The sequence below is a fragment of the Trichosurus vulpecula genome, chromosome 3, assembly GCF_011100635.1.
Source record: "Trichosurus vulpecula isolate mTriVul1 chromosome 3, mTriVul1.pri, whole genome shotgun sequence".
NCBI lineage: Eukaryota > Metazoa > Chordata > Mammalia > Diprotodontia > Phalangeridae > Trichosurus > Trichosurus vulpecula.
Window position 1 is genome coordinate 69,905,461 of NC_050575.1, and position 25,102 is coordinate 69,930,562.

At 35.6% G+C, this 25,102-nt stretch overlaps 1 protein-coding gene and 1 pseudogene across 2 annotated transcripts; both read left to right on the forward strand.

Moving 5' to 3' along the window:
* Positions 1–1,604, forward strand: part of LOC118842088 — a 35,795-nt pseudogene extending 34,191 nt beyond the window's left edge.
* Positions 1,053–22,739, forward strand: UBLCP1 (ubiquitin like domain containing CTD phosphatase 1). Of its 2 annotated transcripts, none has more exons than XM_036752759.1 (11): positions 1,053–1,404; positions 3,989–4,181; positions 5,029–5,120; positions 5,564–5,649; positions 5,734–5,849; positions 7,451–7,549; positions 9,347–9,384; positions 9,929–10,027; positions 14,907–15,023; positions 19,914–20,041; positions 21,572–22,739. In XM_036752759.1, exons 2-11 carry the CDS (start codon positions 4,028–4,030, stop codon positions 21,597–21,599), a joined length of 957 nt encoding a protein of 318 aa, XP_036608654.1. In that variant the 5' UTR covers positions 1,053–1,404; positions 3,989–4,027; the 3' UTR covers positions 21,600–22,739. The 2 variants fall into 2 exon arrangements, with proteins under 2 accessions (XP_036608654.1, XP_036608655.1); XM_036752760.1 differs by lacking the exon at positions 1,053–1,404 and adding an exon at positions 1,481–1,641.
* Positions 22,740–25,102: the final 2,363 nt, after the last annotated feature.

A 25,102-nucleotide genomic window follows, 5' to 3' on the forward strand; every position in this document is an offset into this window, starting at 1 on the left:
AAAATCTCACTAGAACATTTGTGTTAGCAGAATTTATTATATTATTTGGCACTAAGATAAATTGGGAAAATGCATACAGCGGAAAAAAGAGACGCCTCAGAGACTAAGCTTTGAGCTCTTCAGTATGAGGGAGCTGGGACTAGAAGCCACTGGATCTTTTCCAGAGTCCCACTCACCTTGACTGGCAGGTTCAAAGCGCTCACTTTCAAAGAAGTTTTTAAGGATTGGTCACAGAAGTGAAGTTTACTTGAATAAAAGTTAAAAAAAAAACCCCACTAAGATTCTCTCCCTTTGGTCCTACTTGTGACTAGGCTAGAGGCTCGGGTGCCTTCTCCTGTGGTCCAGACCCCACAGTAAAAAGTCAGAACCCCTAAGGCCCCCCTCCCCGTGGTCCCAGTTCTTCCTAGGCTAGGGCTAAGTGCCTTCTCCCTGTCCTGGCTCTGACCAGCTGAGGGTACAGGGAAAAGTGAGAGCCATTAAGATCCTTCACCTTGTGCTGGCTCTGACCGAATACGGCTTCAGTGCAAAGCCAGAACAGCTAAAAACATTTTAGCAGATTCTGTTAACTCCTCTCATTCCAGCTCAGATTAAGGAAAGAGGGTGCTGAAGAATGGCAGGGAATATGAGTTACCCTCCCCCACCTGGCAAAAAGAACGAGAGTGGAGGCACAGCAGCTACACTGGGGACCCCACTGGCAACAGCCCTGGGTCCCTGGAGCCCAGCCCACTAGGGATGATAACAATAATCCCAAATAATTTAACTGACACCTCAACATTATCACTCCCATTTTACAGATAAGGAAACTAAGGTTCAGAGATATTAAGAGACTTGCCCGAGGTCATATGGGATAAATGCTGGGACAGGAATTCGATTCCAGGCATTTTGACTGCAAGACCTGAATGCTTCCTACTTTCCTAACCTCGTGACATAGACCGTGGAGGGAGGGATCTCTTGGGATCTGGGAACTTGAGAGACACCTCTGGAGGCACAACAATCTAAACCGCGCAGCCTGGCAATGACAGTTCCATGACCTGCCTGCCCTTCCCCCGCCCAGCCTCTGACGTGCGACATGCTCATGCGTAGTGCTGGCAGGATGCAGGCAGCCGTCAGCGCCCCCTTGCCATCTACATCCGGGTCGCAGCGGCCCGAAGCCGTTGACTTCCCCTCGAAGTAGCGACTTCAAGGGTTAGCTATCTCCGGAGGTTGCCCGTTTCTCTCTAAGGACCACCGCAGCGGCTCCCCTTTCCCTCTACCTATCTCCCCCTAGCCACCCCGACGTCTTCCCTGACTTCCGGTTCGGACGACCAATTCCGGTTCCTGTCCGCCACTTCCGGGCGGCGCCGCCGGTTCCGGTGTGGCAAGTTCTTGCATCCGCCGCGGCTGCCAGTCGGGACTCCGTTCCAGGTGAGGGGGCGGGACGCGCTGCGCTGTCCCGAAGCGAACTGACAGAAACCGGCGGAAACCTCTGTGGGGAGCCGGTCATCCCCCTTCCCTTCCCAGAGCGGTTCAGATCTCCTCTCCTGAAGGGCCTCGGGGCCTGTGGCGCGGGGACCCCGGCCCGAGGCCGAATCCGCTGCTGTCCCGCGGGCTCCCTGTGGAAATGAGCGAGATGGGAGGGGAGAGGACAGGACCCGGGTGTTGGTGAGGCGGCCTGGAGGTGCCGGGGTAGCTTTCCTACCCGTTCCCCCGCCCCAGGGCCCTCACAGCCTCAGACCCTCTCATAGACAACTTGTTTCCCCATCCTGTTTCAAAACCTCCTTTGCTGAAGTCCTGCCCTCTCGCTTCGTCTCAACCCTCCACAATCCTCCCTCCTCTTCTCCGCCCCCCCCCCCCAACCAATTCTCGGCAAGTCCCTCCGCCCTCCCTCCTGAAGCATCTTCAGCCTTCTGCCCTGATCCGAAGGCATCGCGAATATTAAGGGGCTCCTGCTTTTTTCACAGTTTTCTGCTGTGCCACTCAGTATGGCTAGTCGTCTTCTACACAGCCTTGCAATTACTGTAACTGCAAGTTCTGGCCCGCCTCCTCTTGTGCGGGGTGTGTGTGTGTCTGTCTGTCTGTTTGCACCAAGCTCTATGTGTGCATCTCTTTGCGTGTTTGCACGAAGCTCTATGTGTGTATCTCTTTGCGTGTTTGCACCAAGCTCAGTGCTTTGCGGAGAGCAGACGTTTAATAAATATTTTTCCAATTGGATTCCCCTGCTTCCTTCCTTCCTTCCCCGTGGTCTTTGAACTTTTCTTCAAAGTGTGGGTGGTAGCATGCCATTTATAGAGCTATTACAAATTACTGGAGGTAGTAATGCCGTGAAAAGAGCGCTGGATGGGGAAATCAAAGGATTCCCGCTCTGCTACTCATACCCTGTGTGACTTTGGTCAGGTCGAATACTCTTGCTCGGTCTCATTATTCTCGTCTAGATTATGAACGGGTTGTGCTAGGTGATGTCTTGAGATATCTTCTAATTATAAATGCTACTCCCCCCCTTTTTTTTAGATTTAATGCTAGTTTGAATTCTGATCTTTTTTTATATTCATTTTTTTAATGTGTTAGTTTTCCCCTAAAGTTTGTTTTTAAATAAATTTCTGTAACTATTGTTAGAAAATGTTTGTAGAGAGGAAGATCAAAAGAAAAGCCTTACTGGAAATATAATTGTGTATATCTAATTATAAACGTGCATTATTGCTGGTTTGCTAATTTTCATTTGAACATGACATCTGTTGGGTCTTCGAGCTGAAGAATATTGTACAGTGCAATCTCTCTATTAAGGGGGTTAAGAGAAAAGGTTTGTGACCTTCTGCACTGTTACTTTGCCCACTTTCATGAAGATGTCTAAGTTCTTTACGGAAGACGGAACTTCTTGAAGCCAGACAGGTTAAGTAATTTACGTGGTCACACAGCTAATTAATATTAGAGTTGAGATTATAAATCCAACTCTTAATACTATGTGCTTTGTACTCTACTATTTTCTTTTGAGGATTATAAGATTTGGAGCTTGAAGGGACTCTAGAAATCAAGTCTCATCCTCTTCTGTTTTACAAATGAGAAAAGTGATACGTAGAAGTTGTGACTTGCCCAAGAATTTGAAGTCATAATCCTAGAGCAGCAGGTTTGAATCCCAGCATCCATTTGTTGCTTAGTGTTTATGAATTTTTAAATATCTTTTATATTTATAGGGATGATGTTAATTGTAATGCTTGTACTACCAAATATGGTATACTGTTCTAGCAAATGATGCTTCAGCAATTGGCATTATGCAACACATTTGACTTTTTTCTCCCTCAGAGGAAATTGATTTTACACAAAGTTATAGGTTATTATTTTTATGCTAAATAGATCATTTCATTTGTATTCCGAGTGTTATTGGGGCTTATAACATTGAGGAAGTAAAATTGAATCTGGTATCTTGAATTATATTAATAGTGATTTAAAATGCATCAAATTTTGTTCTAATGTCAGTATAGTATGTTTAAATAGTTATAATAGATGTTACAGCTACTAAGACATGTTGAAGATGCCTACAAATAATTTTCATGCCAATACTAAGAGATTTTGAAATTCAGAGCTTACTTTTACCCTGACATTTGCTTGTCATAAATGGAGAGAGGAGGAGGTAAGGAACTAGATTTTGGAAGAATCCAATTAAATGTTTCATTAGCCAAATGAAAGAGTTTAGAAATACCTATATTTATTTTATTTTATTTTTTTTAAACTGGAATACCTTAGGGACTTATGAAGAAAAATGAGTTTTTAAAAAATCTGTAAGTGCTGTATGTTAGCTATGGTGATGATGATGTGATGATGATGGGAGTGGAGGGAGAGAAATGCATGATGCTACTGAATAACACAGTATCATAAATAATTATTTTAAGCAACCACATTTTAAATAACATTATGTCACCAAATTTTGGAACTCTACTTAGATCTTAAAGTATTGTGTATATATGTATATGTGCATTCCTTTTAATTTTTTATTTGCCCATTCCTTCCTTTCTAGGTCTTTTGACAATAAACTGCTTGATCGCATGCTTCAGGGATGTCGCTCTCTCTCATAATCAAATGGGGTGGACAGGAATATTCAATAACCACACTTTCCGAAGAAGATACAGTGCTAGACCTCAAGCAGTCCCTCAAGACACTTACAGGAGTGCTACCAGAACGCCAAAAGTTGCTTGGTCTCAAAGTTAAAGGTAAAAAACATTCATATTTTTTTAAATAAATAATTGTGTAGCGCTTTCCAGCCTTCTTCATTGAAGTATATATGTATTTTTTCCTTGAATGTTACTGTAATATTTAAATATCCTTTTGCTTTAGTACAGTATTTTCCCTCCACTTTGGATATGTATTTTAAGTGGATGTTTTGTTGCTCTTAAGTAGCATAAATAAGCCTGTAACATTTTAGTAAGCCGATATGTGAAAAGCTATATGAAAGAACTGTTAATAATGATAAGATTACTTTTTATTCTCTTGAGAATTGCCAATCCTTATTCTTTTTATAATTATTTTTTTCTTACAGTTCAATTTCTGACACAGAAGCATTAGATGAAACTGAATCTAGAGTATTTCTTAAAGTTCTGGGCCTTTTGTCCATCCCATTTAATATTTTCTCCCTTTAAAGTAAGGATGGTGTTCCACTCACACTAGCTCTGTAGTGGCCTTTCACAGCATTTATGGCATTTAACTGTTGTAATAATAGCTTTTGAAGGGTAAATTTTTTGTAGTTGAAGTGGTGACCATTTGGGGGAGGGATGGTATTGTTCTTGAGAAGAGTGTTTTCTTTAATTTGAATTACTGAAGAATGAATTTATAAAGGTGTAGGGTATTTTGTGGGGCAAAGGGGGCAATAGCACTACGATCAGCTACTGCTTTTTAGTATTTTAGACATATGGCTGTTACTTTACAGTAACATATTGCTCTGCCAGTTTAGTTTCACCTGCTGTGAAGTTGTACAGATTTTTATGTTAGGGTTTGTGTCATGGAATAGTGAAGTTGGCTTTTGAACTTTAGTGAAAAAACAGTCATTTGCTTGTATTGTAGGCAAACCTGCAGAAAATGACGTTAAGCTTGGAGCTCTCAAACTGAAACCAAATACTAAAATCATGATGATGGGAACTCGAGAGGAGAGCTTGGTAAATGTTTACAAACCATTTGTTCCTTTGAAGATGTTACAATCTACCTTACACTGTTGTACCATAGTTATAATTGTGATAGGGTTGTCATAGTCTAGGAGTAAATAAAAAAAAAGTAGCATAATATTATAGGCAAGCTATTGACTCATAGCAGAACATAAGTATATATGAAGTTGTTTTACATAGAGCCATATGTAGGTACTAAAGTAGCTGGAATGGGGATCACATTTAATATGCCAAACCTTACAGTGAAATGTTATCATTAGAAATCTTTCACAATATATTTTGAAAGACATTCTCCCTCAAATTGCTCACTGTTGTTTAACTTCATAATGTATATTTTTTAAAATAGAAAAACTATAGATAATTTTGGTTTAATTTGTTAAAATAAAAATGACAAGAAATATTAAAATAAAGGCTATACTCCTTTTCGATATTTATAGGAAGATGTCTTAGGCCCACCACCTGACAATGATGATGTTGTCAATGATTTTGATATTGAAGAGGAAGTAGTTGAAGTAGAAAATAGGTGAGTACTTACCACTTTCAGAGAAAAAATTGGATTTAAAATGAAAATTGAAAACTTCAACCATGTTTTTACTTTTTGCATTAGGGAAGAAAACCTGCTAAAAATTTCTCGAAGAGTTAAAGATTACAAAGTGGAAATTTTGAATCCTCCCAGGGAAGGGAAAAAACTTTTGGTTCTAGATGTTGATTATACATTGTTTGGTAAGTCAGCTAATAAGAATTTTTGCATTTTGGAGGAGTGACTTTTAAATTCATTTTTTACTTTTTACCCTGTCTTTTTATTTGTTTCCTTTTTTTTTTGGAGGGGGGAAGGTGGGGCAATTGAGGTTAAGTGACTTGCCCAAGGTCACACAGCTAGTAAGTGTGTCAAGTGTCTGAGCCTGGATTTGAACTCAGGTTCTCCTGACTCCAGGGCCGAAGCTCTACTCGCTGCACCATCTAGCTGCCCCAATGTCTGTTTATTTCTTAGTTATGTTCAAGAAGGTTTTTAGATTTTAGAATTTGTCATGTTGATTTGGAAGTTAACAACTTCAAAAAAATTGTACCGTGCAACATTGCCAAATGAATGTGTACAGTTTGTAATAGAAGAATAGACATATTGACATGCTACCATCCTGTTTATTAGAAATGTATTTGCAATCAGTAAATAGTAAATTAGTGCTTAATCAAAATTGAAACCAGTTTATCAGTGAATTAGCCTAGTTTTTGTTTTTTTTTTAATGAGGGGAGCTGGGTTTGGTTTGTATTGGGAATTGATGGAAGTAATCCAAATATATTTTTCAAAATAATTAAATTTAATTTTATATTTACACTCTTCTTCCTTCCCATCTTGACTTCAAATAGTGATATAAAAATATGTCTGTGTTTTTACTGACTTGACAGAATGTAGGTCCAAGAGAAATTTTACTAAAAGGATAGTATTCTTTTAGAATTTATGAAACCAGCATCAAACCCTTAGCAGTAGTTTTTCCAAGGGGATAATTCTTTCCCCAAAGAATGAATTTCTTCACTAACAATATTTGATACAGTACATACTACCCTGGATCCATACTTTTGTTTTCTGTTGTTTACAAACGTTTTACTTATGTTTATTAAACTTCACTTCAAGAGACATTGAGCATCTGCTATTTACAGCACATTTTATTAAATCCTGAAAGTAAAAGAGAAACCCAAATAACTTAAGACCTGGCTATTGCGCCTCAGAGAGATTTTCATTTAGTAGGAAAAATAAAACATGAACACAAATAACTATTATGCATAATGGAACATACTATGTGTACAAAAGAGGTAAAGATGAAGTCCTGTGAAAACTAAGGGGATCTCTTCTAGCCAGGGGTCTAAACGAAGGCTTCATGGAGGAAGCAGTACTGGAACTGGGTTTTGAAAAATGGGTAGAACTTCAGTAGTGGGTGTGGAGGAAAAAAGAGAGAAGAAGGAGAAGAGCATTCTAGGCCTGTGGTACATTGTGAGTAACAGTGTGAAGAGGCAAGATGTGTTCATTGAAAGACAAATAATCCAGTTTGGCCATCATATAGCATATAGATCACACTAAGGGGAGTAGTATGAGACAAGACTACGAAGGTAGTTCGGGGCCAGATTGTAAATGGCCCTGAATTCCATTTTGAACTTGAATTGGTTTGGTTTTTGGGAGCAATACAATCAGAGACAAGTGTAATGAAGAATAATTTTGCAGTAGTGTCCAGGATGAATTAAAAGTTGGGATAAATTAGAGTTAGGAGAGTTGTATGGCAATAATCTCAAATTAAGAATTGCCTCACTAATTTTCTTGATTTTCTTTCTAGATCACAGGTCCTGTGCAGAGACTGGGGTAGAATTAATGCGGCCATATCTTCATGAATTCTTAACATCTGCATATGAAGATTATGACATAGTTATTTGGTGTAAGCTATGTTTTTTCAGTTAAAGATTTCCTTGCATATCATTTAGCCTTCCTGAATGCTAATTCTTCAGCCCATAAATTGGTGTAAACCTAAAGAAGGAAGCCTCCTTCGGACTTCTGTAAGAGAAGGAGAATTAAGTCAGATTGAGTGAAGGACTCTTTTTTACTTTCTCATATGGTACAACAGGGCTGTCCAACCTTAGGTTTTTATTGAAACAATAGACAATATATTTCATTTTGCCATTTTAGTGAAAGCTCTGCAGGAGCTCAGCTTCATTTACTAAAGCATTTATGTAAATTTCTGTGCTTGTGGGCAGGCCGCATAAATTGCACTGCACGCTGCATGTGGTGGGCCAAGTTTTGGACAGTGCTATGGTACAATATGATGTTTTGTGGGGTTAGAATGGTGTAAATAGGACCATTTTCTTTATTGTTCTTCCAGTCTTTTAAAATGATGACATTTTAAGGGCGAAAAAGTTATTCTCCACAGAGCATGGTGTTAGATTAATGTTTTGATAATTTTTTTATTAGGGGCATCGTCATAAAAATATGGAATTAAAAAGTATAGTAGTATTCTGGCAGCATATTTTTCTGTGTCACTATTATTCCCGTTGTAGTGATAACAGTCCTTAAAGCTTTACCATTTAGATTAAATTTTTCCATTGACTTTAAACATTCCGATTGCTTTCAATTGTATATGTAAAGTAATTCTTTTACCACTTTTGAACTTTCCCCAAAACTTTAATTCCCTGGCTTCTTTCCTAACATCTTGGTAATAGTTTCATGTTCCTTCAAGAAGCATTTACTTAGTATCTTTTATGGACAGAGTACTATACTAGTTTCTTGAGGAGATACAAAAATTAAGTAAGACACTTCCTGGCCCTCATAGAGATTATTCTCTAGTGGTGATCTGTATGGCTTGCTCCACTGTTCTTTGGAGTAGAGGAGCTCATCTCTTATTGTTTATCTTTGGCCTACTTATGAACCGGTATCTATGGTTGGAAAATGGGCGCATTGTACATATGTATTTTGTTGGTTTTGGTGTCATAAGTAAAGGTTGCCTGGCTCAACAAGTGTTATGTCTGTCGACCCTGGCAGAGGACTGTTTATGGTTGGGTAGTAATCAATTGCTAACACATATAGGAGGGCACTCATAATTGTAATAATACAACCAGGAATTCTGTTTGAGGTAGCACCCTGTGTACCCCAAAATGTGCAAATATGTGGCTTAGGAATCATAATGTAATGGTACCATTTCTTAGAGGGTGTTTGTAATCTGACTTACAAATGTTCTTCATTTGTAATTATTTTAAGCAAAGGATATGTATATCTTATAGATAATAGGAATATAGATTTAGAGCTGGGAAGGATTTCAGAGGTTCTCTAGTATAAAGAGCTGGAGGACGGCCTAGGATTGAATGTTACTTCTCCTGTGTGTGTCCTTGGGCAAATCATTTAACCTCTCTGGACATCAGTTTATTTATCTGTAAAATGAGGTGATTGAACTAGATAACCTGAAATTCCTTCCAGCTCTAAGGAATCTTATACTCTGCACAGTGGTACAGAATTTTCTTTCTTGAAGATATACCAAAAACAATTGGTGTACATTTTTTGGTTGTAAAGATTGACAATAATGCTGTCAAGGCACTAGTGGATATCTAATGTTATTGCTTTGCTTTGGGAATTTTTCAGAGGAAAGCTCTGTTTACACAAGAGATAGAAGATTTTAGATAGAAGATTTTACTATTACATAATTTAAAATTTTCATATTGTATTGTTTTCTTTTGTATTTTAAAAGCTGCTACAAATATGAAGTGGATTGAAGCTAAAATGAAGGTAAATGTTAGAAAACAATTTTTATGACTACCGAAATTTCAATAGTTACTAGAAATATAAAAAATGTACAGTTTTAAGTATCATTAGAATGTAACCAACCAGATAAAAAGCAATACTATAGTTCTAGGAGAAGAGATGTTATTATAGTTTATTTGGATTTGACATTTGGTACTTTTCAACACAGAATTGCTTATCCATTCTATCTATTTTGTCTCTTAAAATGCCAATTTAAGTCTCTTTCATTTACTATGATTGTGATGATTGAAAAAGAATGATACTCTGGACAAATAAGTTATATGTTTTTACTTTTTTTACTTCAATTTTATCTACTCTTCACTGATCTTTTTAACTTCATCTAGTAAGGTTTGTCATCTCAGCATAGTGTTAGTTATATGGGTAGAAAATTGAATGACAGTTCGAATCTGTCTCTAAGTGAGCCAGTGTCCCTATGTACTGATATTATAGGAAAAAAAACAAGCCAAGCACTGGAGAAGAGCAGTCTTGAAATAATTGTCACTTTGATAATGGGTATTTTTGTTTATAGGAGCTGGGAGTAAGTACAAATACAAACTATAAGATCACCTTCATGTTGGACAGTGCTGCTATGATAACAGTACATACCCCAAGAAGAGGCCTAATAGATGTAAGAAGTGTTTTATTTGAAACTGTATTTACCTTTGGTTATGCTTGCCTGGGTTCCCACAAAATGTTAAAAGAATTAGAAGAATGCCTTTGGTACATTGAGTATATCATCTTTGTAGGACTTACAGAAACCTAAGAATTGAACAGAATAAGAAGATATAGAGGGTGTAGTAGGCCAGGCCTGACTTAGGCCAGTCTAGTGCTTCAAGTTTGAAATTGAAATAGAATGAGACACTTGTAGAGCATCTTATAGTTAACAGAAAGAAGTTTACTTAACCATACCAAAGGAGAGAGATGCAGAGCCAGTATCCTATAGTCATATTGATTGATTTGGGAGCAGCTTCCTTGGCTTTGCATTGCCCATGATGGTCTACTAGTCAGAAGGGTGAAGGAGGAACCAGTAGACTCTTATGCCTTGGCTTTTGGAGTCATGAGACCAGAAGTCTGAGTTGTCATCTGCTATAAACTGAGTCTTTAGTCCTTTGAATCAATCAGATTTAAGGATTGTCTTGATGCCTTTTAAAGAAAAACTAGTCTAGGCTGTGTCAGGGAGAACCTTATGAAAAACTAAATCATCTATGTCAGAGCCCTAGGAATTTTGTTTCTATGACACATGAATTTTGATCTCAGTAAAGGGAATGCCCACACAATATAATTTGAAGTATATGGTGCTTTACATTTATATTCTTTTGGTTAATAAAGAGCCAAACTGATGTACTATAAAAAGAGCTTATGGATTTATGCAGATGGACAGAAAAGTGGCAGATGAGTTTTGATTTGTGAAGGGAAATGCAGTTATGGAGGAAAAAATCCAAACACATACACACACAAACGCACACTTGCACACCCACACTCGCACACACTGTCTCTCTAATATATATATAGATAGATATGCATCTCTATATATAGCACACTAACCTGACAGCTTCATAGAATAAAGAGTCCACAGTCATGGGTGTGTGTGTGTGTCTGCCACCACAATCAAAAAAAGTTAGCAAAATATTACATATTAAAATAAATTAAGGAGGATATTAAAAACAAAAATTAAAAAAAATTTCCTACCTCTGTATAGAATTGTGATTCGTTGACATCTGAATTTACATGTGTAATTTTGGTTGTTGTCATCAATAAAGACATAATGGAATAGAGAAGGTCCAGAGAAGAACAACTAAAAAGATGGACATTAGGGTGCAGCTGTATGTGGATAGATTAAAATGATTAAGAATCTCTTTCTATGTACTAAGCACTGGGGATATAAAGAAAGGCAAAACATAATCCCTACCCTTAAGGATTCCAGATGGATGAGATAACATGCAAATAATTGTATACATATAAGTTCTATGTAGATCTCTATCTCTATCTAGTGGAAGTAGAAGGTCATATCAGAGGGAAGGCATTAGAAGGATTGGGAAGGGAATCTTGTATAATTTAGCATTTAAGATTTGAAGAAAGCCAAGGAGGCTAGGAGGCAGAGATTGGAGAAAGAACATACCTAGCACTGGGAACAGCCGTTGTAAGGCATAGAGACCAGAAATGGGATACCATGTTTGAGGAATTATAGATTATAGAGCTGGATTATAGAGCATATAGAGGACGAGGAAGGGTCCTGTTGAAATCTGAGCAATTTAAGTCTATGAAAAATGAAAGTGCAACTATATATAGCAGAAAAGTGAGTATATCCACATACCTATATTTATCTAGATTTATATATAGATATAGAGATTTCACTTATACCAAGAAGCATTTTCATGTTCAGAAAGAATTTGACAAAATGATGGAAGGCTACTAAGAGAAGCTGAGATATACATAACCTGAATCTGTGGAATGTATCCTTTCATAGCATGTCCCTTAGGCACTTTGTTATTGAAAGACTTTACAGATATAGTGTTGTCCCAATGCGATACTCCCTATGTATTTTTCTTAAAATATTTGTTTTGTATTTTTTTCATTCACCAAACTGCAACTTAGATGCAGATAAAGATTTAGTAGGTAGAAAAGTTGTCAGTAACAGTTTTCTTTGCAGTGTCATAGAGAATAAAATTGAATGATCGGCTTTATCCAGAATGAGTACTAAGCGAGATTCTGTCAGGGGACTTTGATTTCAGGATTCTGCCACCAGTGAGTGTGCAGTAGTAATGGTTAAGTGGTTTCACTTAGTAAATAAATGATTCTCCAAAAATGACAAACTATAACCATTTTAAAGACTGCCCCAAATCATTAATAATAAGAAAAATATAAATCAAAAGAACTCTGAGGTTTCAGCTCATACCCAGAAAATTGACAAAGAGGGAATAAGTACATTTTGGGGGTGCTATGGAAAGATAGACATACCAAAATATCATTGGTAGAACTATAAATTGGTCCAACTGTTATGGAAAGGAATGTGAAATTATGCTAAGAAAATAATTATATCCTTTGTCCCAGAGATCCTGCCACTAGGCACATAACCTAAGGAAGCAAAGACAGAAAGATTTCACATACAGCAAAATATTCATTGAACACTTTTTATGGTAGCAAAAAACTAGAAAAACAGTTGATGCCCATTGATTGGGGAATGTTAAATGAATTGTGATATATGAGTTGAATGGCATATCACTGTGAAAAATTAAGAGGAGAATGGGAAGACACATAAACTGATGTAAAAAATGAAGTAAGCAGAACCTTGAAAACAAAATACACAAGTGATTATGTAATTACATTAACCAGGTTTGACCTTGAGGATGCAGTGAGAAAATGCACTTATCTTCTATCCTTGCAGAGCAGATGTCTATGTGGATGTGGAGTATTGCATATGTTGTCAGACTTGGTTAATGTATTAGTTTTGTTGAGATGCATTTTACTCATCTTTTTTATTCTTGGGTACAAGGAATAAGTTTCCTAGGGAGAGTCTGCATGAAGGATAGTTTTGAAAACGAAGGTGACATAAATATAAGAGATGTCAATAAAAATTTTAAAAAGTGTAGTGGGTGGGTGACATCATTAAATCAGAGAAGCACAGAAGAAATTACTTTTCAGATAAGGGGAGAGTTCATGAACAAAAAAGGTGTATAGATAGGTTCATAGGAGGTAAAATGGACAATTTTGGTAACATAAAATTAAAAAAGTTTTTCTACAAGCAAAAACAATTCAGCTAAATTTTGGCTATAAGCAAGAAATTGGGGAAAAATCTATGCAGTAGGTTTCTCTGATATGTCTCAGTTCTAAGGGAGCTGATTCAAATTTATAATAAAAGCCATTTCCCAGTTGATAAATGATCGAATGATATGAACAAGCGGCTTTCAGAGGAAGAAATTAAAGCCATCAATAACTATATGAAAAAAATTTTCTAACTCACATTTAGAGAAATGTAAATTTAAATAGCTCTGAGGTATCACCTTAGTACACCTGAGGTGCATTCATCAGTTTGGCTAAGTTGACAAATGAGGAGAATGATAAATGCTGGAGAGTCTGTGGAGAAAACAGATACATTAATGTACTGTCAGTAGAGCTTTGAACTGGCCCAGCCATTCTGGAAAGCAATTTGGAACTATGCCCCCCAGAGTTATTAAACTGCATACTCTTTGACCTAGCAATACCACTATTAGCTCAAAGAGATTTTTAAAAAAAAATGAAAGGACACATGTACAATAATATTTATGGCAACTTCTTTTGTGGTAGTAAAAAATTGGAAACTGAGGGGATGACAATCAGTTTGGGGAATAGTTGAACAAATTATGGTATATGAATATGATGGAATACTATTGTACTGTAAAAAATGATGAGGGGGATAATTTCAGAGAAATCTGGGAAGACTTATATGAACCGATGCAAAGTAAAGAGAGTAGAACCAGGAGAACAGTGTTATTGGAAAGCCAAACAGCTTCGAAAGACAAAGGTGCTATGGTCAACACAGTAACCTCCCACAGTTCTAGAAGCCTCAGTGAAACATGTTACTCATGTCCAGGTAGAGAGGTGTTAGATTCATAGTGCAGATTGAGGCATACTTTTCAGGGGGACATGGCAAAGATTGGAATTTGTTTTGCTTGACTCTACAAGATGGCAGAGTTTTTATTTTTCTTGTTTTCTCAGTTGGGGTAGGAGGGAGAGAATTAGTAGCTGAAAATAAAATAAAATTGAATTTAAAAAGTGTGGTGGTTTAAAAAAGGAAATTTAGAATTTAAAAAATTTTTGAAACTATTTATGTTTATTATGAAGTACTTGTCATCATTACATGTACTATCATCTGTCAGAAAGGGGCTCCTTTCTTTTTAAATGCAGTATCACTACCAAATTAAAGGCAAGATAATGATTTTTAACAGTACAAAATTTTGAAATTGTGAGAACAGACACTAGAAAAACTAGGAACTAAAATGTTCCTCACTAAAATACTTTTGGGTATCTTAATCAAGATTCCATGATTTTGTATGTCAGATGAATAAGAGAAAATATCTAAAAGAATAGGTCCATATTTCACAGGCCACTTGAGTATTTCCACTTGATATACATTTTAGAAACTGCGAATGGTTTTCTTATTAATCAGAAGGTTAACTCAATGTGGTGATAGAAGATTTTCATTTTCTTATTTCAGAGAGACTACTTTGGTTTTAATTTTGTTTGGATATCAATGAACTATCTAGAAGTTGATTTTGTATTTTCTTATTTTGAGGAAAATGCCTAAGCATCATAGTTTTTTTAATTACAGAATTTGGAAGTTACTCAAAACAGAGACTCCTGTTTTTTCAGTTACCATTATTTGTTAATTTGCTAGTTACCAGAGAAAATGAACACTGTTGCCATTTGGTACTACAAGTTGTCATAGTTCTCATTTCTTTTTAAGTGGAAGAATTTTTGTTTAAGACTTTGAGGTCATATGTAAACAAAATTTCCTTTTTATCCTCAAGGTAAAACCTCTTGGTGTTATATGGGGAAAATTTTCAGAGTTTTACAGCAAAAAAAATACCATTATGTTTGATGATATTGGAAGAAATTTTCTTATGAACCCACAGAATGGATTAAAGGTAATCAGTCATTCTATTGTTACTTTTTTATCACCTAGAAGAAATGTCAGTAACAGAAATTGGAAGAAAGAATTGTTTGGAACTGTTCTTAAGACCACAGGCCAAAAAAACTTAAATTGTTTAGAAAAATTCATAAAACTGAATAGTTCTGTCTTATTGTTTTTCTAAACTATAAAATCTGTATGTCAAATTAAAATAGCATTTGAGCACTTGAATTTTCACAGTTTAATTTTATCATATAAGACATTTATAGCAAAATATGTAAGGTAGTTAAAAATACCTTATTACTTCATGCACCCTGTATGTTTGAGTCATGTCTCCTTGATTAACTGATTCATCCATGTTTGATAATTACTATGAAAGCAGTCTAACTGCAGAACAACATAAACTGACTGGCATTTTACTCACATCAAAAGTAAAATCTTCAGTTTATTTATTAGCATAGAATAGAAGTATTGGCAAGAAAATTTTTAGTTCTGTTTTTCTTAGCAATACATAAAAATAGATTATTTAAAAAACCCCAAGGCAAGCAAATTTTTGATATTTTCCTCACAAATTGACATTGGATAAGAATATTAATTTATTGAATTAATGGAACAGAGTTGAAATTTAGGCTTGGAAAAGAACATACTTGAAGATAGTATAATCCATATTTGGTAGTGATGACTTTACCTCTTTAAGTAAATAATATATAATGCTTAGGGGAAAATGCCCTTCAGGAATTTGAAGGTCAACATGTAATTGGTAGTATAAGTATTTGCTTTTTTCAACAAAATTTCATCTTAATACAAGAGCAATAATTGTGAATTTTTGCTTGTAGGGATAGGAATGTTAACAAATGCCTATCAAAAGCATGACCTTTGAGAAAAAAGAGTCCACTCTGTTGGATAATAAGTGGTTAACCTAGTATCTGCTTGAAAATATTTAGGTAGTTGACATATTACTTCATGCTACTTTTAGATGATAACAATTATTAGGAAAATTTTCCTTAATTCAGCTATTTGTTTCTTTGCGATTTCTATTCCATTGTTCCTAATTCTCCTCCCTGGGGCCAACCAGAGCAAGCCCTTTGAATACTTAAAATTAGTATCATGTCCTCCTTGAGTCTTCTTCAGGTTAAAAAGCCTCAGTTCCTTCACCCAGTTTGCCTGGATTGAGGCCCTTCACCATTCTCGTTTCCCTTCTTGAATGTTCATCAGCTTATCAGTGTTCTTTCCAAAATGTGCTACCCAGACTGGAAAACAGTACTTTAGATGTGTCCTCACCAGAGGAAACTGTAGGAGAAGACCTCTCCTTATTCCTGGACAATATGAGTCCCAAAGGTCATGAGCTTTTTTTAGCTCCCATATCATTGTTGACTTGTAGTGAGCTTGCTGAAACACTGAAACAAACCGCTATTGTCTAATTGTGCTTTCCCCATCTTGTACTTGGGAAGTCTCTGGCTTATCGGTATATCTTGTCAAAATATTTTTTGATCCTGATTTTGTCATCCATTGTGCTAGTGATTTCACCTATCTTTGTGAATCTATAAATTTGATGAGTATGGCCTCTATCCCTTTATTCCTGTTGTAAATACAGATGTTAAATGGCACAGGGTGAAGCATGCATCTTGGTGCATTTCTTTAGAGACTTTCCAAGTTGACATTGATCTGTACCTACTCTTTAGGTTGAGCCATTCATCCAGTTCCAACTGCATTAGGTACACCTGTCTAGCATACACCTTTCCCACAAAAGTGTTAGGAAAGACTTTAGCAAATGCTTTGCTAAAACATAGGTAAGCTTTATCTACAGTATCCCTCTGATCTAGCAGTTTAGAAACATGGTAAAAGAAGGAAATAAGATTAATTTAGTATGTATGACCTGCTCTGGATAAAATCATGCTGCTTTTATGTACAAATACTGCTTCCTTTTTTTGATTTTTTTTTCATTGTGACCTTAACAGTTATCCACAAATTCAGATATTCAAGCAAACAAAGAATAAAAAAAGAGGATTGCATATGAAACAATTTCTTTTGCATACACTGCATCATTTTCTAAATGTTCACAAAGTGTCTCTTTAATGTTACATTCTAGAATTTTGCTAGGAATCAGGCTCCATGGCCTGTAGTTTGCATATCAAATTCCTATCCCCTTTTTACCTTTAATTCTATGGTACTTGTCACATTCTTCATGATCTTGGAGATGTGGCTCAGGAATGTAGTTTGGGTTAAGTGACCTCAGCACATTGAGGGTAGCTAGGCGCTCTTATTATCTCTCTCTTTATCTTGAGCATCAACTTCCTGTTGACCATTTTTCTATTCTTTCTAGGTCACATTACTCTTTTTTACACTCATATGTTCCAATCAGGTTGAACTACTAGCTGTTCTCTAATCTGGTTCTGCCACTTCCTATCTCTGTGTCTTCCTCGAGGCCATTCTCCATGCCTGGAATGTACTTCTTCACTCTACCCATTCTAACTGCTCTTCCTCTGAGATGCGGTTCAGTGCTACCTTGAAACCTTCCCTGTTATTTCAGCTTAGAGCATTCGTTCCCTCAGGTTGTCTTAGGATACTTTGCTAGGTCTTTTCTTTGTACCCATCACACTCTACGTTGTATTGAAGTTTTTTGTATATATGTCATATCTGTTTTAGTAGACTATGAACTCTTTTAGGGCACAATTTTCGTGTTTTCTCTCTGACTCAGTGTCTTCCATAGTCCCTTACATACGTTGTTGTTGAGTTTTTCAGTTGTGTCTGACTCTTTGTGACCCTGTGGACCATAGCATGCCAGTATTGTCCATGGAATTTTCTTTGCAAAGATACTGGAGTGATTTGCCATTTCCTTCTTCAGTGGATTTGGCAAACAGGTTAAGGAACTTGCCCAGGGCTACACAGCTAGTAAATGTGAAGCTGGATTTGAACTCAGGTCTTCCTGATTCCCAGCCTAGTGCTGTATCTACTGAGCCATTTAGCAGCCTCTACCTTATACATATTAGGCACTTAATAAATGTTTGTTGTAGTGTGGTAGAGAGTTGCATTGGGCAGCCACTTAGCCCTTCCTCTTGATTTATTGGTAGGTAGTACACAATTCTTGTTTGTGATTGTTGCTACTGGCCACAGAATGAGAGGAGTGATTGAATAAAGATGGTTTGAGGTCATTGCCATCCTTATTTCTGAATGGTAATCCGTGTAATTTAGAGGTGACTTTGTTTCCTTAATTTGGTCAAAATAAGGGCAGATCAACAAAGATACTACAAAGTAAGATATTTTTTGTTTTATAATTAAGATTTTTTATTTTTAGTTTACGACACTCAGTTCCACATAACTTTGAGTGCCAGATTTTCTTCTCCCCCCTCCTTCCGCAAGATGGCATGGAATCTGACATATCTTCTACATATAACTTCACATTGAACTTATTTACACAATAGTCAAGTTGTAAAGAAGAATTATGACCAATGGAATGAATCATGAGAAAGAAACAAAACCAAAAAAAAACAAAACCCAAAGACAAAAACAAAAGAGAAAAAAAAAGGGAAAAAAAAGGCAAGCATGAAGTGTGCCTCAATCTGCATTCAGACTCTATAGTTCTTTCTCTGGATGTAGGTAGCTCTCTCCATCATGAGTCCTTTAGAGTTGTCTTTGCACCTTGTATTGCTGAGAAGAGTGAAGTCTATCAGGGTTAGTCATCACAGGACCCATATATCTGTGGTTGTGTATTATGTTCTCCTAGTTCTGCTCTGCTCACTCAGCACTATGTCGTGTAGGTTTTTCATAATTGAAGTCCGTATCATTCCCATTTCTTATTGCACAATAGTATTCCATAACCTTCATGTACCATAACTTGTTCAGCCATTCCCCAATTGATGGGTATCCCCTTGATTCCCAATTCTTTGCTACAAAGTAAGATTTTTTAGAAGTCACTATATAAATGTTAAAGGAAAGTGTGTGATACGTTAAAAGACATATTTTGCCTCTCAAAGTCTATTTTGTGGCACAAAATAATTCTTGGTCTTTTTTTGAAGGCTGAAATCCTTAATGCTTTGCTCTTAATCTGCAAAATATGCTCATGAACCCCTAGTTTAAGAGAAGATAGCAATAATAGTTACATATAATTGGTTTTGCTGAAACATCACAGGAGAGGTTGTCGGTTATTTACTGAAATGAAATTGAGTCTATGTTTGAAGTTGTCGTAGTGTAGATTCATTACTTTGTCCCAGCCCCTATCCTTATAGCTCTGAAAGACGACTTATAAACAAATTTTTTTCATTCTTTTTTTTATTAAGCTCATCACACTAGTCTTGATATTTAGACAAAAGATAAGAAATAATGAGATTATATTGTATTTTGACTCATTTTATCTGAATGAAATCTGTATTTAAGTAGTATAAGGTTTAGTTGAGAGGGCTGTTTGAATGTTAGAAGAGGAAATACAGAGCAGTAGAACTGCTGTATGTAGTAGCCCCTTGGGGAATACAAAACTTAGAAGAAAGTTAGACTTGTATTTTCAGTCCCTGAAATTGACATTTTAAGGAGGTGGCAAAATATTGTTGGATTCTGAAGATTTTTCAACTTGCTGTTTGATTGGCAGTTTAATAATCCGAGACTATTCATATAGAATGTTGCTGTTAGTGTTCAAAGTGCTTAGTAATTTTTTTTTTGAGAGGGGAAGGCAGGGCAGTTGGGGTTAAATTACTTGCCCAAGGTCACATGGCTAGTAAGTGTGTCAAGTGTCTGAGGCCGGATTTGAACTCAGGTCCTCCTGATTCCAGGGCTGGTGCTCTACTCACTGCTCCACCTAGCTGTCCTGGGCTTAGTAATTTTTATAAACTTAATTATTAAATAGTAGATCATTAAAGGATTGCTACAGATTTCTTTATTTCAGTCTAAGGTGTTGAACTTTGTTTCCTAATAGATAAGGCCTTTTATGAAAGCTCATCTAAATAGAGATAAAGATAAAGAACTTTTAAAGTTAACCCAATACCTCAAGGAAATAGCAAAATTAGATGACTTTTTGGAACTGAATCACAAACATTGGGAAAGGTAAGTACTAAATTTCCATTTTTCCTCTTAAACACCAACATGTTTACAGAATTAACTTGGAAACTCAAATACGCTTGACACTTTAACTTCATTTTTGTTTGTAATGGATCATTCTTTAAGTGTTTTACAATTTCAAAACCAGAGAATTCTTTTTCCTTATCTCTGAAACTTCACTTTTTTCAGAAACTGTCTTCTAAACATTTTGATGCACTAGCAGTACATGCTTTAAAAACCTTTTATAGAATTTAGAAAAATAGCCTGTCGTGAATTTTCTGTTTAGAAGAATGGGAATGAGCACTTTTGTTGTCTCTTCTTAATTGCAAGGATTTCCTGAGGTAGGTATTGTTTGGTATCTAGTTGAAACCCCTCATGGAACTGGGTTTAACACATTTGAGTTATAGTCTTATACCTTGGTACGTAGCTGTATGACTTTGGGCAAACCACTTAGCGCAACTTGATGGAAGAGCAATTTTGTCAGGCCTGGGAAGTTGTGGAGATAAAATAAAGCATTTATCAAAACTTAAAGTTCCAGAGAGATTAAAGAAATTGTTATGCCTTGCAAGTAATTGAATTCCTACTGGAATTAAATTTTTAAAGTTTAGTATTTTAATAGATTATATATTTAATAATAGTTAATATTAATGTTAATTTTATTTCAGGAACACAATAAAACATTGTTCATTTAATAATATCATATTTTTATAATGCTTTACACTTTATAAAACCCTTCCTATATGTGTACATATAGTATAAACATACACATACGCATATAAAGTTTTGTTTGATTTTTACAAGTATGCTGAAGGATGTGTAGAACAGCTATTATTATTGTGGTCATCTCCATTTTTTTACAAAGAAAACGGAGTCTTAGAGAAATTAGTTGAGATTATGTAGTTAGTGGCAGAGCAAGAACTACAACCTAGTTTTTTCTGATTCCCAAGCTGGCCCTCTTTCTACCCACCATTTATAGTTAGAAAATGTGAAAAAGATTTGGAAGCATATATAGTAGTCTAATGTAATTTCACTGTGGCAATAGGGAGGAAAAAACCCTTGCTTCTATTATCTGGGCATCTTTCCCCATTTCGTATTCATGATCAAGGTCTTTTGGTTCATTTTCTACAATGATTGTCATCCACAATAAGGTTTTTAAAAAGCACTTTGAAATGTGTATATCACAGTAGATTGGGGTTCTTAACTTGGGGATTGTGAGCTCATTCTAAAAAAATTTTGGTAATTATATTTGAATATATTCGGTTTCTTTGGTAATCTTATGCATTTTATTTTATGCACTTGTAAGCTTTTTTTTTTTTCTGAAAAGGAGTCCATCACATTACTCCTGTAGTAGATCTACATTTTTATTTCTATTTTAGCAGGCAAATCCTCATTAGTTTTAAGCATTACTTTAATGCCATGCTTTTTTTTTCTTTGAGGAAAGAAATACTAGAACTTTTTTTAGGGATTATATTTGGATCGTTTTAATAATCTCGGTGTGAGATAGCTTTTAAACCTTGATAATTTCATTTCTTGCAGGTATCTCTCAAAGAAGCAAGGGCAGTAGTTCTAAGATGCATTGGCATTTAACCGAAGATGATTGAGATCTATGGACCTTTCCTTGCTTTTATGCTAGATATTATGATGATAGTGCTGGACACTGAAGCAAACACCAGACTGACTGACTGCTTATACTTGGTCTTCCAGTTTTTTATTTTATTTTATTTTGTATTTTTTTGAAGATCATAGCAATAAGCTAAAAAGAAAAAAAATCCAGTTTCTTTTTCTTATATACACTTCAATGTTACTATTTAGAAATAATACCTACTTCTGCACTGCTGCCAAGGTATTATTGTAAATGTTTTGTTTTGTTTTTCCCCCACAAAAATGTAGGAAAATATGTTTACTGATTTTCCTAATGATGTCATTCAGTAACTTTGGAAACAACTTCAGGCTTTAGGTCTTTGTTTCACTAAATTTCCAAAGACCAAAACCCGTCTTGAAACTGGAAAGCAAGATTTTATTTTATATTTTTAAGACCAAAAAATTTGTGCTGGGAACCAATTTTGGTATCTTTTTATATTACCAAGGTTCTCCATCCTTCTGTCTTAGACACAGTTTTCCTTCTCTGTTCCAGTATTTAGATTTCTAAATACAAACTATCAGTTTGGTTTGTATTTGTGTGTCAGTGTTTCTTTGTGTAAGACTGGAAAGCACCAGCCCTAAGGCAAAATGCCGTGTTGGGAAGAGGTGGATTCCTGGAAAATAATTACTGACAAACAAAATTTGAAGGGAAATAAGTCCAGCTGCATTTGATGGCTAAGTAGAAGCATTTCTGCCTAAAAAGCATTGTCATAAGCAGTTTAAAAGCACTAAATTTCAAATAGGACATGTCTCAGATTCATCCCTAATAAAGCATGAACAAAAGCCCTTGTTCTGTTCTAGTTAAATCTTGTCCAGGTGCAAACACCATGTCTCAATTGAAATACCTAGCCATACAGTTTTCAAAAAGTCATTTACTTGCGATGCTTAAGCCTGCACTATAGAAGTGTGATGTGACTGCTGTTTTGCGTTATTGACAGTGTTACATTATACAGTTCTTGTATTTGAAAGAAGTCCGAGCCTTTCAAATAAACATGGTATATATTGTTCTGAAGGGACTATAGCAGTGGTGTAAATAATAAATACCTTTTCTTAAAACATTGGATATCTGTTTTACGTGGTCTTGTGTGTTTTGCCCTTTTTGCCACATTACACAGAAACATTAAGGTCAGGTGATGACCTCTTGAAAAACAATTAATTTTTATGATTTAAAAAGTGTATCAGTATCTTTTTGCATGTAAAATAATGCTGAACAGGCTGTAGTAGCTAAATACATTGAAACCTTTCATTTTTATAAGAGGTTGAATATTTGAGGACTTCTTTTTTTAACCTGAGAAGCTACAGTGTGCCTTCACTTAGAGATTAAAACGTCATCAGAAGATAATTTAAGTTCTTAAACTACGTTTAAACTAAAGATAAAGGTTTTTTTTCCTGAATTTTCCTTTTACATATTCACTTGCAGAAGACATTATCATCATTCCAATCTTCATTTCATTAGTGATTGAAATGATTTAATAACATCTTTAAAAACTAGTTATTTTAAAGAATTAAATTGCAAACATCTGGGATTTTGTAAGTTATTTCAAATGGAATAATTCAGGGTGATAACTTGAGAAAATTTGATGAAAGAATCTAAATTTTGTTTTCTGCCATTAGGTGGTGCCAAAGCCCTGGTTAATTAGCCACTATGCCTAATTAAACAGCAGAGGGAGAACTAGAATAACAAATTTAAGCATATTCAGAGAGTTTACTTGGAAATGCAATTGAGGAAAATACATAGTATATTGATGTAAGAAAGTACAGTTTCAGAATTGGAATCTATTATTTTTCCTCATAGTTGACTGCCAAATAAAATAAGACATACTACATGGAAGTCCAGAAAACTAATCAGAACATTAAGAGAAAATGGTGGTCTAGTTAATTGACTATAATGATAAGGGAGTTACTACTTTAAATATTAAAGATATATGGCTTACCAATTTTCACCTAATTAAAATACAACTAAGTATGTATTACTAAGGTTACTGGATACAATTTAATCCTTAATTTAGATGAATTTCAGGATTTGAAGTGCTGAGTCCTTAAGAACAATAATGTACTGATTGACTACCTAAGAGTCAGAAAATTTTGGGTCATAGATTTCCAGAGAAAACTAATACTGTAATGTGATTTTAAAATTTTAAGTTTAGAATCTCAGGATGCTAAATAGGAATTTTCATTCTTGAAACAACTATCATTAAGCAAAAACATCTACTTTGTACAATATTTTGGTGGCAATATGTAGGAGAGGGTGAGACATGCAAAAAGTGAACAAGAAGAGGCTCTGCTCTTAGGTAGTTTACAATATAATTTAGATCTGGTGGGGTAGAAAAATCGACCTTTACAATATCACCAATAGGAATATGGTCTTAATTTATATCCCACATTAGAGCAAAATTCCCTTTCTTCAACTTCATTTTGGGAAATTGGTGGAAAATATGTGAAGTGGTGGAAAAGTATGAATTAAAGGTAATGAATGAGAATTATTTGAATTTATCTACTACTAACAATCGCTAACATTTATATAGTGTTTGCTTCGTACCTGGCATCATGCTAATTGCTTTACAGATATCTCAGTTGATTCTCACAACAATCCTGGGAGCTAGGTGTTATTGTAATCCTCATTTTACAGTTGTGGAAACTGAGGCAAACAGGTTAAGTGAATTGCCCAGGATCACACAGATAGTAAGTATCTGAGACTGGGTATAAATTCAGGTTTTCCTGACTCCAGGCTGGAAGTCATAGATATCTGCCTTCTGCCAGTTGGTAGGTGAAGATCCTATGCCAAGAGCTCTTTATGTTCAGAGTGTTATTTGGTATTTCAAATATAAAATTATACAAAGTAGGACTAAAATGTGAGTGTAGAGTAAGACAGTCATTATAGACTTTTCTTATTTCAGATAGTCAACACAGCTCTCTCTAGAGGCAGATTATTACAATTTCCTCTAAAGTGTTTACATACTTCATCTCATTAATTCAGGTTAGCTTGAATATCAACCCAAGGGGCCCTCTAAAAAGGTATTAAACACTTATTAACACTGTATAGGGACTCAGGCTTTTGGGCTTGATTGGGGGAAGGATATGTATTCGTCTTAAAGAAAGTGCTGAGTGCTCAGAGCTAGTGGAGGAATCAAGGTTAGTTTCATAGCGAACTGGGGAATTTCTGGAAAATGAGTATGAAATTCGAGAATTTGGCTGCAAATTTTAGGTGTCTAGTATCTTAGCAATATAGAAAAATTAATGGTTGGAAAAGCATTATGTAAAAAACTTTCACTATAAAAAGAAAATCCTGGACGCATCTAAGATGGTAGTGGTGTCCCATTATCATTTGCATGAGCTGTTTAGAAATAATAATATTCAGAAATATTTATATTTAAGTATGTAGAAAATATTACATTTAAATACCATACTCTATTCAATCAATTAAAT

Coding starts and splice junctions, on each gene's coding strand:
- UBLCP1 (XM_036752759.1), top strand. CDS start 4,028: ATGTCGCTCTCTCTCATAATCAAATGGGGTGGACAGGAATATTCAATA. Junction 9,385..9,928: donor GGATTGAAGCTAAAATGAAG/GTAAATGTTAGA, acceptor TTTTGTTTATAG/GAGCTGGGAGTAAGTACAAA. Junction 20,042..21,571: donor AATCACAAACATTGGGAAAG/GTAAGTACTAAA, acceptor CATTTCTTGCAG/GTATCTCTCAAAGAAGCAAG.